Below are 13,174 nucleotides of genomic sequence, written 5' to 3'. Positions count from 1 at the left end.
TAAAAAAAGGATTTCTGTTTAAATGTGAATTTGCTTCATTTATTTGAAATTCATCCATACGTTTTATGGTCTTTGCACTTGTAAAATATTTAAATGGCCACAAACAAACCATCGATGGTTGATATAAACGATAAAGCTGGCGAGTTTTCAGTCTCAACAGGATTCACATTCCGAGATAGGTCTTGGGACAGTTTCATGGGGTGTTCTTGGGGGCGCGATGAGCACTGGTGCAAATGAAAGCCAACCTTTAAGAAGCGTCCTCACTTCTATAGCCCACAAGGTAGCGCCGTCTGTCCAATAATATTCGCAATCGGCAGTGGACTGACGACACTTCCGAACCTCGCTTCACACAAGATCAGCAAGCGTCATAAGCAGTGGCTAATCTGCCAGATTCAAACTGACTGGACTCATGGGTCAAAGGTCAGTCCTCTTGCAGGTCCAGGAGTCAGTCAGAAGTAGAAAGACTTAAAAACGTTCCCGTGCACCAGCTCATCACTTTATTCAGACCTCACTCGCTGGTTCCAATTCATGACCGACATTCATGACCGTAACGCAACGCGCTAGTTTTAGCGCCAGCTCGCTGAAAGAAACCAAATGTCTGTGAGGAAATGTTGACTAAATTATAAATGAACCTTTTTTTAGGAGTTACAGCTTGCTGAGACGCGTCCGTCCCTCATTGCATTCAACATTCATGACATTAAAAATATAGATACTTTCAATTCCCACTAAAAGACAGGTAAAATAAGTCAAGCACTTAAAATGCAAACAACTTCTAAGGCAACATGTGAACGAAAATGGGAGACTTCCGTGGACATGCGCTCCACCCGGACACATCCCACTAGCACTATCATCCGCCAGTCGATAGAAAGGACACAAACACACACAAAACAATGAAGTGAAAAGGGAAAAAAAAAAAGTTTGCATGTGGAATCCCAGCATCCTTTAGTCCTCCACGGAGTCAGCAGACGTCAGGACTCCACAGGCTATTTAAGGGCGTGAGTTTTGCATAACGGAGATCCTCCATGTGCGCTTCCGAGCATCCTTGGTTAAGAGTTTCACATTCTGAATGACGGTGCAACACGTGTGCGGGCAGGTCCTGACAACCCTCACACTCTGGTGGAGCGGCAGCTGAAGTCTGATTGGTCTGCGCTCACGGGACTTGCTAGGTGTGGACAGAGGAATGGACTTCACTATGTAACATGCAGGTGGACACAGTAGAGTGCAGGTCTCTGTACAACGCCAGGATTCTATGTGTGTGTGTGTGTTGTGTGCTGTGTGCGAGAGCGACTGGATGCACGGCGAGGGAGTTTGTGCGGGTCATCAGGACGTGCCCTGCCTCTTCTGTTGCTGCACTCGGATCAGCTCCAGCTGTTTTTTGCATTTCTGGTAGTACGTGGAAAGACTCTTGTTCTCCTCCAGCAGCTTCTTGTGCTCTTGCACCAAACGGGATGTGTTCTGCTGGTCCTTCTCGTCCTGGTCCAGTTCGGCGATGAGCTCCTTTCTGTGCACAATTGAGGGGGGGGACAAGAACCATCAGGGCTCTGGACTCCGCCTGATCAGGTCCAACGGAGGAGACCTGACAAACCTCCATCTACTTCCTGCTGCAACTGGTCTGCGTCTGTCTTAGCGCTCGAGTCTGATTCAACCTCTGTTTTCCTTCAGCCTGACCCTGACACATCTTCAACTTTCCGGACTGGCAGGCAGAACTCTGTTTATGATGTCCATAGCCAAGTCTCCTCTGAGAGACGGAGAAGATCACAGACGCTTGATCACTCGCTCTGGAGCTGCAGCTCTCTCTACTTTAAAAACATGGACACACCATAACTCGTAGCTTTTGAAGGACTTTTGAATCGATAAACTTCTGCATATAATTCAGGCCACACAACTGCAGATGATGTGCAACTGAAGTGTCATAAACTCCCAACACAGTAGTTCAATGGAATACAGAAATTTGGTTTGAATTTATTTCAGTCTTCATTTCTTCTTCAAAACTACCTACCCCCCCATCTATGAGTCAAGTCAGATGTAGGTCGGAATGTGAGTCTAAAAGAGCCAGAGTCACCGAATAAATGACTGAACTCACTTTCTCTGGATCAGCAGGGCGATTTCCGTCTGGACCTTCAGGTATTCCTGCGCCATCTTGCAGTGCTGCTCGAAAACTGCCATGGACTCTTTGGAGTTGGGACAAGGAGCAAGAGGCTGCAGGCAGACCAGTTTCATGAGTCGTTTGTGCATTCTGATGAAGAACATGAAGCGGTCCTACCTGCAGCTGGTGGTCCAGGGTCAGATAGGCCATGGGAATCGAGTTGTCCGAACCATTGGTGTCTGTGAGAGAGAAAAACCTCCATCACTTTCGATGACTCAAGGTCTTCTAACACAGCAAATAAGAGTGACACTACAGTGAATCCAAGAGAATGGCGTTGTTACTGCACCTGTGGGATCGTCTGGGGAGAAGTAGCTTCTGCTGCTACTTTTATCTGCTGGCATCATCCTCACACTGGGACTGGATGAGCGGCTGCTATTCCTGCTGCCCTGTGGGACACAAGTCAAAGAGCACAGAGGAGTTCAAACACAAGTGACTTCAGGGTCTTCCTCAACCTTTAAGATATTACTTTATACATTAGTCACCATGTTCCAATATTAATACAAGCTTTTTTTACAACTCTTTTTAAAATTGCACACTAAGTGCAGCATTTTTTGCTCATTAAATTATTATCATTCAAAATCATATCAGTCAATTAATAGGAAGCACTAGAGGATGCTACTGTGTTCATTCATCACTCATTTACGGATCCATTTCTTGTTTTTTATACATCCCTTCCTCGCTCCCGCTCATATAAAAGCCAAGCCACGGTTCAGAAGCCAGTGTGTTTTCTCAGACACATTAAAGCCACAGTTCTCACATATTTCGTATAAACAGAAAGAATCTCCATGAAATCTTCATGCTGAACTCTGGATGAACCGCTGACTTCTGAGAGTCGGTGTATTTGGAGGAGCAGAAGCCGAGCCTGGAGTAGAGGCATGTTTGAAGTTCTGAGTGTTGGGGTGGAGTGGTTCCTTAGCCTTCCAATGGTTGACATATCAAACACACACCCCGTTCCCCAACTGGGACTCTGACTCCATAAAAGTAGGATCAGTGAGCATAACACAGTAGAGTGGAAAACACAAATCAGCATGGGGCTGTGAACCCTGCAGGCAACCTCGGTGTGATCATTCAAACCGACTACAGAATTGGACGTTAAAGTGCAAAACATAGAGATGGTTCGAAATGAGTAAAAGACTGGCAGCTGCACAGTACATACTCTGGTGTCCAGCTATCAAAGTTCATATTGTAGGACAGTCGTTGCAAAAACGACTCGACCATTGCTCCCTTCTGATCTAAACACCAGAGCCATCTCAGTTGACCTGACAGTGCTTGGACGCTCTCTTACCTGGCTGGTCTCTGAGCAGATGCCCGGCAGGTCCTGGACTGACCGACGTCGCTGAGGCTCACAGGTGGCTGGACAAGATGAGGGGGAACAATAAGATCCAGGGATCGACCCAGGTAACAGTGACTAAGCTGATGAAGATTTCCACAGACTCGTAGAATTCCCACATCTTCACGAAGACACCCCAAATATGACACACATAATCAAACCTGACCCAAATCACACAATGGCCACAGACCAAAACAAACCGCTTACCTTTCACCGTAACGAAACAGAGCACAGTATGACGATGACCAGCTCAGCAAAATTTTGGTAAAGCAGATCTCAAAATATAGATGAGCTGGAGATTTGCTACCGTGAAATCACACAATATTTATGATTCAGGTTCTTCTTAGAAAAATACACAGACTCCTTTATAGTCACTTCCAAATACACCGTTGTCAGGAACCAAGCTACTTCCTGGTTGTTTCATATTCAAAATACTCATCAACTGCACATACTTCCAACAGACAACTTCTTGCCAAGATATATCACAACAGAGTGGTTCAAATTCCTGCATTCCATGAGAAAGTAGGAATTCAAAAATAAGCTATGCACTCGCCGAAATGGCCGGATGTCATCAACCAGGCCAGACACCCTTCTCTTCGGCAGGATTCATGGGATGTGAAACTAAGTGGAGCCTAGTCACTGAAACATTTGTACGCCTGGATGCCTCACTTTCCTAAGACAAGGCCAGCGTTGAACCATACCTGAGGACTTATAGTCCCATCTTTGGTATGCTCTTTTAAGTTTAAAAAAGCCCACATGACTGTATTGTGTTTATGTTTATACACTGAGCAACTCTTAAACTATGCTGTAACTTCTGCTGACTGACCATGCATCAAAGCGCCACATTTCATATTTAAACAACAGCACCCTCCAGTGGTCACAAAGCAAAAATACAATGTTATATCTAAAACCATATTTGTCTCTGATGGAAACACTTCAACATCGACTATGACAAAACAGGGGAAAGCCTCTAGGGGACCGCGAGTGTGGGGATTTGTCTTTGACAGGCCATTCTAGGCGTTGAAGTCTGCATGTCTCGCACAGCTCCAGAAGTGTCCCCCTTTGTTTTGGCTTTATCATTGATGTCTTTAAAAGAGAGTTTTAGAAAGTTAATGGAGATCAAGTGTTTGTGGTGTGTGCGAGCGGCGATTCTGTCTTCATATCCTCCATGCAAGGATGAGGACGGATTAGTTGGTGAGCTCAAATGTGATGCAGCCAAGCCAGGGGAAACAGGGCACAGAGTCTGAGCTCATCTGACACCTGAATGGATCTCTCTCACTTCATTACAGTTTTCTTCCGATGTCAATTGTCAACTGATCAGAAAGTTTAGTCGGATGAAATGAGGATGAATTGAGAGCCAAAGTGATTTCAGACTCTGATTCGATCGGACCAAATCACAGCAGGGCATGAGGCTCTGAAGGGTGTGACTCCGGATGGACTTGTCTTGACGTCGATGTGAGTTGGGTTTTAGAGGACCAGCCACACCTGGAGCCACACCCACCAGAGCAGAGCAGAGCAGAGCTGCCCACAGCCTCGACCGAGCCAGCTCTCTCTTGTCACCAGTACGCCCTGGGGTTGAGTGATACCTGTGACGACGATCTTTGGAACGTCCAGAATGGTGCCGAAAGACGCCGTTTTACGGTGGCCTCGTTTATATTGCGGGCGTGCTGCGAAAACATACACACACACACATCCAGCGACGGACACATCAAGCATGCAGGCTACGACAGCCTCCCCACACCTGACATGTAAACATCACACATGCAGAGCATATAGTTAACTGCGTGCAAGGGCAGCATGCACCCTGTTTGTTGCAGATGCTGACTCAGCTGTTACTGCGCCTTGTTATCAGCAAATACAGCAGCAGGCGTCTGCCCATGAAGCCCTTGGCGAAACACATTAACAGCACTGTAGAGAGTGTGAAGTGCAGATCCATAATGCTGGAAGTCCCTGTAGCATCGGCACGCAAAAACATCTGAGTCAATGGGCATCAGACCCACAGAAGTCCATTCATGCTCCAAGTCTAACTATAGGGAATCTGTTGCTGTTAACAGCTGAATAAAACAACTACAAAGACAACAGCGTACCACACTTCTAATTGATTCCGCTGTTAAGTTAGCTCCATGTCACGTCACCAGACTTCAAACCTCAATTATATACAACAAGAAGGAAACTGCTGCTCAAGAAATGAGCATAAACACTAATCTAAACAGCCACATCGATGTAAAGGAAACGGCGTAATTGCTTTCGATATCATTAGAAGGAACACACAAACAAACTCTGCCGCATTGTTTGGAACAATTAATGAAGTGCGTGCGCCGGTGCTTCCCGTCTAATAAATAAAGCGAATTAGCATTTGCAGAAGTAGATTAAAAAAACAACTGGGAAAATTAGGAGGAATTAACTGTGCAGTATTAGAGGGGCGGCAGACCATGATCTGGAAAAGCAAAGCAATCGCTACCATTTCCTGTTTCCATTATGGATGAGCACAATCCTTTCACAGTTGGTGAAAAATATAGAGGAAGTCCATTAAACTCTGACAAAAACAATGGTGCGTACCATTTGTAGTCACACTGGCCTCTTATGTTGTTTATCTGCTACAGTCACTTGAGTTGAGATTTTGTTGTCTTGTCACTCAATGTATGAGTCCTTGTAAGAAAACACCGATAACGTCATATTCAAAGTACAAGAAACCCAATAAGCAATAATTTAAGCCATCAAATGAGCACAATGACAGGTCAAGTGCTGGATTGATTCTCCAGACTCCGTGTGACCCACAAATGCTGGAGATAAAAAAAATAAAAAATCAAGAATAAAAAATAAAATTAAATAAATAAAAATTGAATAAATAACAAAAACACTGAGCAATTGAAAGCACTTCAGTAAAATCAGTCCCCTAGTGAGCCTGTTGTAATGAAGAGATGAACGTCACAGAGACCTGTTGTTCTGAAATCAAATCTGACCCATTGCAGTTGTTTATAAAGCAACCCCAGAATAGCTTCACATCACGACTCAGAGGCTGCCTCCCTGCTTCTCTTCTTGTATATAATCTAACATTACCTGCATCTGAGAAATCAGAGCTCATTCTTTTACTCTCAGTTGACACTGGACACGGAGTCCGGGTAGGAAGGCTCTCGAAGCTGCCTCCACTGGAGAGAGGCGGCGTCCTCATTGGGTCTCCCTGCCCAGAGATCAAATTCCAAAGATGCAGTGCCTCGTGGTGGACGATACAGAGCATATCGAAAACATCACTGGGTTTACCTTTTGCTTGAACTGATGTGCAAACTGAGGCGTGATCTTAATGGTGTCGTTGCTTCCTTGGGAATCACTGTGCTCCATGTTAGCGTCACTTTTGTTGCTGGTATTGGTACCGGTGTAGTCCAGACAGGAACCTTCGCGGAAAATGATGTATGACTTAGTATCAGGGCATTCACATCTTCCTCTGTCAAGTCTTGCAATTTGAATTTTGACACTGTGTCTGTTTCCAATGTCTCACTATCTTAGCCTCATTTTTAGAATCCACAAATAGTTTACATCGGTTTTCAAATGAAATTTCGTTATAGCTGTTATCTTCTGTTATTACTCTTCAATGTCATAATGCTCAAATGATTCATTCCTCTCACTCTTAATCTGTGACTCCTGAAATCACTTTGAATAACTTTCCAGCACAGAGGCAGCTGTACAAGCAACCTTGAGGTGGCTGTTGAGGATTAGTTCTAAGCAGGATGATGAGCAATGCACAGAAGAATGGTCTCATTTCATTCCAAAAAAAAACCCAGAACAATAGTAGTCTGCTGCCAAAGTCACCACAAGGGTCAAGGTTGCTGGAATGCACACATTTAATTCCTGCCAAACGTCTGAGACCTCCTTGAGATTTTGGAAGCGTTTCATTTTGATAACTCTCAGGCACCAATGATTACAGATGTTTTCTTCCTCTTGTGATCTGCCATGATCTTGTGCAGCACCACACGCACCACTTTGTTGCTCACTAATACAGAGGGTGAACACGCAGTCATTTCAAACTTACTGCAACATTAGTGGTTGCATATTTAATTGAGTTTGGATTGGCTGTCTGCATAATGATCAATATTGCAACCCAACAAATATCTTTCACTCGAGTTACATGTGTTATGCAGTCATTTTCACTCAAGTCAATTATCCTATATTGCCTTTTCAATGTTGAAAACAAACATGAACAGATCATATAGGAAAAAATAATGGCAACTCTTACCTGTGCTGGTTGCAGAGTTGCTCTGGCCATCATCTGAATACTGGTATGGATATTGCAGAGGTTCTTCAGAGCCAGGGAAGTACTACAATCAAATATAATCAATTATGCAACGCTGATGCAAAATAATGCAGTGACATCTGTAAACATTTTTTTTAATGAAAACGAATTTTGTAAGTAAGAAAACAGCACTGCAGTCGTCCTGCAGGCCAATATATATTATATTTGCTCTGGATTTTTCAAGGGAAAAGTTTTATGTCAGTTTTATTCGTCAAAGTCTCTCAAAACTAAATGATAACTAATTGATTTCAACTTATACCTGGGTTACAGGAGTCCATCTAATACGATTTTAAGTTGGTATACTGGTGACATAAATTTAAAGTGTTCTCTATCAGTCAGTCATCTTGCTAGTAAGGTGGGCATCCAGACAGGTCTACCACTCAAAAGCATCCCTCAAACAGTGTAATAACTGCCTTACCCTCATCAGATGAGTCATGATCTTCACAATCTCCTCCATGGAGGGTCTTTGCGAAGGGTCTTTAGACCAGCAACGAGTCATCAGGCTCTCGATAGGCTTGGGCAGATTTGTTATCAACGGTGGTCGTGTCCCTGCACAGGGAAACGTCTTTACTCGTGTGCACTCAAACAGGGAACACACAATCTAAGCTAACACAAGCTGCAGGTGGACGGATCAACACGGTTCCAGACCCACCATTGTGCACGGCCCACATGATGCGGAACGCCGGTCCACCAATCTCATCAAAAGGTTTCCGACGGGTGATGACCTCCCAAAGAATGATCCCCCAGCTGAAGACATCGCACTTCTCACTGTAATTGCTGCCTGCGGGTCCAGGGAAACAAGAGCAACAACACTTAGGCCCACAATTGGAGAGAGATAACAGTTTGACATCAGAACGATCGGAGGAACATTAGAGGTGGAAGTGAGGAAATGCCTGAGAAAGCAGCACGGCCCTTCTCTCATATACGCTATCAAGGGAAAGCCAGTTGAGTATTTGGGAGCAATTTTGCTAACAAACAGCTCCTGTGTTGCTTAATTACTGGCTCCGTTATTGCAAAGTGGAGTTGCAGATTTAAAATGGCTCTGCTGTGGATTTCTCCCGCTGATTAGTTGAAAGAGAGTTCACAGAAAGGACATGGGTAAGTTACTTAACAGCACAATCCATGGAACTTCAAACAATATACTTCACCAAAAAAAAAAAAAAAAAGACATTACTTCATGTAGAGCCTGCATACATTTCCCCACGTCCACATTCATTCCATTGCTTTGAGAATAGAGAGCCAGTTCATAGCAAAATTACATTTATCAAATGAGCCAACCGATGAGTTCACTTTGTAAGCTACTATGAAACACTGAAAGAGATTTGATGTGTGATATTATGTGACAATACAGTGGCCTGACAGACTTGCCTTCAAATACCTCTGGAGCCATCCATGCTGCACTTCCTTTGTTGTTGGTCATGTGAGTCTGAATGTCACACGCAGTACCAAAGTCACATATCTTGAGCACAGTACCGCCTGCCACCAGTAACAAGCTGTAAGAGGTGAGTAAAAACATGTAAGATTCATAGAATAAATCTTAGCAGCTTCAAATTATTCTTCCAAAAATAAGGCAAAAAAGTCAGTCAGTCAAAAGTCAGTTTGTTCCATGCAATGCCAGTGTATGCAATGATGTAAACTATACATGATCAAGCTTAGAACAGCGATTATTATTGCACATAAAAAGAGAAAGAAAAATGTTTAAATTTGTTTTATGCTGTAGTGTTCAGACAGCAGTGTGAGGAGAGGCTGGGCATACTTGGGTGGCTTCAGATCCCTGTGAATGAGAGCCTTTGGTTTCATGCCATGGAGGTAGGCCACACCCTGGGAGCACTGTAGACACCAGCTCACAGCATGGGAGGCGGTGTAACAGGGAAGGGGTTCAGCACCATGCAGTACTGTGGACAGGAGAAAGCACAATGTGCGCGACCATTAAACCGAGAACCACAAATGTTCTTACACTTACAGAGCCCCATCAGTTGACACAGTTTTCTCACATTTACAGAGTCAAAGCGTTAAATGTCAGACAACTTCCACCATAATAAAGACATGTAAAGTAAGTGTAAATGAGTTTCAGCATATTTTTGATATCTGATAAGGTGTGCACATTTGTGGCACAGAATTGTTACTTTAAATAATATAGTGACCATTATTATTCATGATGATATGGGAAATTGTATTGAGTTCCTTAAAAAATGTTTGAAGATATGTTACATTAAAATTAAGTTTTAATAAAACTAAATTATGTTGACTAAAAATTAAAATTATCAAACCATTTAGGATTTATGAGGGAGAAATGATAGAATAAATTATATTACAGAATGCAAACACAAAGTGCAACTCAATGGAAACATTTACAGAACTATTTCACCTGACAGTTCTGCCACACAGTTCTGGTTGCAGAAGTCAACGCAAATAGCTGGCAACTTTGCTGCATTTGGAAAAGCTGATCTGAAAATATGGTGCCTTATGTAGTTACTACCTTACACAGGCAGATGGTGGACACCTGTAACTTCAATCTGAGCAACATTTAAGGGTGTGTATGTCAGAGTGTTGTAGTTATATAAGTTTGAAAACCGACCGCGGTCGCGGAGACAAGAACGTCATAGACCCAAAACAAAAAGGAGGAGAGGTCGACTGCCACTAATGAATTAGATAAACGCCTGTAAAAGTTCTGTGCCTGCTGTTTTCAAGTCACAGCCTCTCAAAATTGTGATACCAAATTTCACTCCGGGGCCCAAACAGTTAACTGTGTGAGGTCTTACCATTATAGAGAGATCCGCCTTCAGCATATTCCATGACAAGGCAGACCTGAATGGGAGAACGCAACCAGCATGTTAGATGTAAAGATACTCATAAGGCGGGATAAGTCAAAAAACTAGATATCTACGTCATAAACAACAGCTTACACTTACTGGGCTGTTGCAGGAGCCATACAACTTGACAATGTTGGGGTGGTTCACACGAGAAAGCTGCCGCAACTGTGGACACAAAAGATTGATTTGCTCATGAGGTTACGATACAAAACATATAATATTTATTGTAATAGGAAATGAGTGGTAATTGGTAATCTAGAATAAGCCCAATTTAGGGAGCTCCTTAAATCTGTTTACCACAACATATATGTATGCCTTAACCAAGCACCATGTCTTTACAGCACACCATGACTCACACAAATCGCTATGTAAACAAACTGTTCAGGCAAACGTATTCTACAGCTGTAACTGAAATCATTAACTTGTAAATTAGTAACATAACATACATAAATAGCACCAAAACCAATGGTAGAATGAAGTAGCAGTGCCTCAAAATAGAGAGACAAGACAGGATAAGATGACTAAAACACAGTAAAGGTCTTCACGACATATAATCCTACTGGGCTGTACCTGGATGTTCGGATTCTAAATCACTATCCAGTATACGTCGGACCAGTTTAAAAATGCACCACTAAGAAGAAAAAAAACATCTATAAGTCACATAGATTTATCTCGGAAGCAGAATTTAATTTATTGTCATGGTCAGTGGGGGAGCCCAACTAACTAGGAAAGTGTTTTGGAATAAAGTGCTGACAGAAAATATAAAATAAAATAAAATAACAGGGGCCAATCACGAATTCAACAGTCTGGCCGAGGGGAAGAAGCTGTTCCTGTGACGGGAGGTTCTGGTCTGGATGGACCGTAGCCTCCAGCCAGAGGGAAGAGGAACAAACAGTCCATGTCCAGGGTGAGAAGGGTCGGATCGGAGCCGACCCTTCTCATTTGACAAAATCCATTGCATGACACAAAGATCCTCCCGCAAAGTCATTTGCATTCATCACTTCTGACTTGAACTGCAACTTGTAGGCCCAAGAAATACTTAATACAGGACATATGGCTGAACAAATAAGAAAGTAACAGAGTTACACAATACCTCAACGATGAAGGCTTTCCTCTCTGATTCACTCTCGATTGTCTTTATTGCAACATCTTTGCCTCTCCACTTGGCTTTGCAAACAACTCCAAAAGCTCCTCTTCCCACCACCTGAAACAGTCATTATCAGAGTTTTAAACATTGATCAAATGTAGAAGCATTTTTAAGCATGAGCCCCGTGGAGTAGTACAACTTTATATGCTATATTTTTGCAAGTACCTACCTCCTCAACCTCAATGTCTTCATAGTTGATCTCTTCAAAAGGATAACCAGGAGGTGTTTCAATCATTTCAGTGGGTGGTAAGGACAAGGACATTACGATTTGTGCTCAGCCACCAGCTTTGGTTGAAAAACACACAAAAAAGTGTTATGCGTATCCCTCAATGCAGGGTAAGACAAGTCATCATAACAATGAAAAAAATAAAAAATCACCGATATGGCGTATAAATATGGAAATAATACCTATAAACTACAGATAAACAACAGACAGTGCCAACTATTATGGTCAAGTAACTCGTTAGCCGTGTAGCATAGCAGGCTCACTATGAGCAGTTAGAAAAGTGCCAGTAAAAGGTGAAATAAACACGTAAATCCCTCTAAAACCGTGGAAGAGGTGTCTACGTCTCGGCCGATATGTTTACAAACGTCAGAATCCCGTATGAACGGGAACAGCAGAGACTCGGGCCTGTTAACCGTCAGCCAGCCAGGTAGCTACCTTATCCTGTTAGCTCAACTCAACCCTCCGCAGTTGACTCGTCACCGGCTCCGAGGACCTGGAACAAGTTCATTGACGACCAACTTCAGCCATTTCCTGAAAGATGTTGATCCGATAGTCCGGCATAACTTTTTTTTTTCACTCGTCTAGCAGCTTAGCTAGGAGTTTATTTTTACTCCTCCATCAGGAAGTGTGTGCTCACCGCTAATCCGTCCCCCCCGAAACGGTCGATAAAGAAATGTACTCACAGAAAATGAGTCATTCTCTCAAAAATACAAATAAGTAAACGCTCAAATTAAATTACTTCGGTTCCGTCAATTACTTCTTTGTTTTGTCAAAGCATTTAGGAAATGTTTAACTTTCAAAATTGTTAAATAAGTCAGTAGAAAGCATGTATAGTTGACTACATAAATATCAGAAAGATGACTTAGAATTGAGCCTCCCTCAGTGTTTGAAAAATGTTACTTGCTTTTTCCATTTTCATCCATAGTTATTGTGACTTCAGGAAGTTCTGGGTGGAAGTGAATAATTTGATGTTGATTATGAATATTACAGACAAAAACAGAATATAATTAAAGATGAAAATAACCATTTAAAAATGTTTTATCACTGGGTCTCAAAGTTTTTCATTGTTTAATGACCTCACCTGGACAGATGTGCAGCTCCATCGCTGGTCTTATCAATGGAGAATTCAATCACTTTGGCATTATTTACTTAAAATTGCAGCAAAGAAAAGTGGGAACCATTAACATTAATCTGTTAAAAAGAAAATGGATGGATGGATGGATG

The 13,174-nt window shown here is 42.7% G+C and overlaps 1 protein-coding gene across 5 annotated transcripts; it reads right to left on the bottom strand.

Annotated features, from left to right (window-relative positions):
- Positions 1-12,600, bottom strand: map3k7 (mitogen-activated protein kinase kinase kinase 7). Of its 5 annotated transcripts, none has more exons than XM_053843525.1 (18): positions 12,386-12,600; positions 11,894-12,009; positions 11,671-11,781; positions 10,671-10,742; positions 10,527-10,572; positions 9,521-9,659; positions 9,129-9,257; positions 8,417-8,541; positions 8,183-8,313; positions 7,708-7,789; positions 6,738-6,868; positions 6,537-6,657; positions 5,063-5,143; positions 3,432-3,499; positions 2,433-2,532; positions 2,264-2,325; positions 2,084-2,199; positions 1-1,501 (listed from the first exon to the last, which is right to left on the bottom strand). In XM_053843525.1, the coding sequence occupies exons 2-18, from the start codon at positions 11,984-11,986 to the stop codon at positions 1,321-1,323; spliced, it is 1,788 nt and encodes a 595-aa protein (XP_053699500.1). In that variant the 5' UTR covers positions 11,987-12,009; positions 12,386-12,600; the 3' UTR covers positions 1-1,320. The 5 variants fall into 5 exon arrangements, with proteins under 5 accessions (XP_053699500.1, XP_053699501.1, XP_053699505.1 ...); XM_053843526.1 differs by having other exon boundaries at positions 10,677-10,742; XM_053843530.1 differs by having other exon boundaries at positions 10,677-10,742; positions 11,894-11,925.
- Positions 12,601-13,174: the final 574 nt, after the last annotated feature.

This window comes from Synchiropus splendidus, chromosome 15 (assembly GCF_027744825.2).
Source record: "Synchiropus splendidus isolate RoL2022-P1 chromosome 15, RoL_Sspl_1.0, whole genome shotgun sequence".
Taxonomy (NCBI): Eukaryota; Metazoa; Chordata; class Actinopteri; order Syngnathiformes; family Callionymidae; genus Synchiropus; species Synchiropus splendidus.
This window is presented reverse-complemented; position numbering and strand designations above follow the sequence as displayed.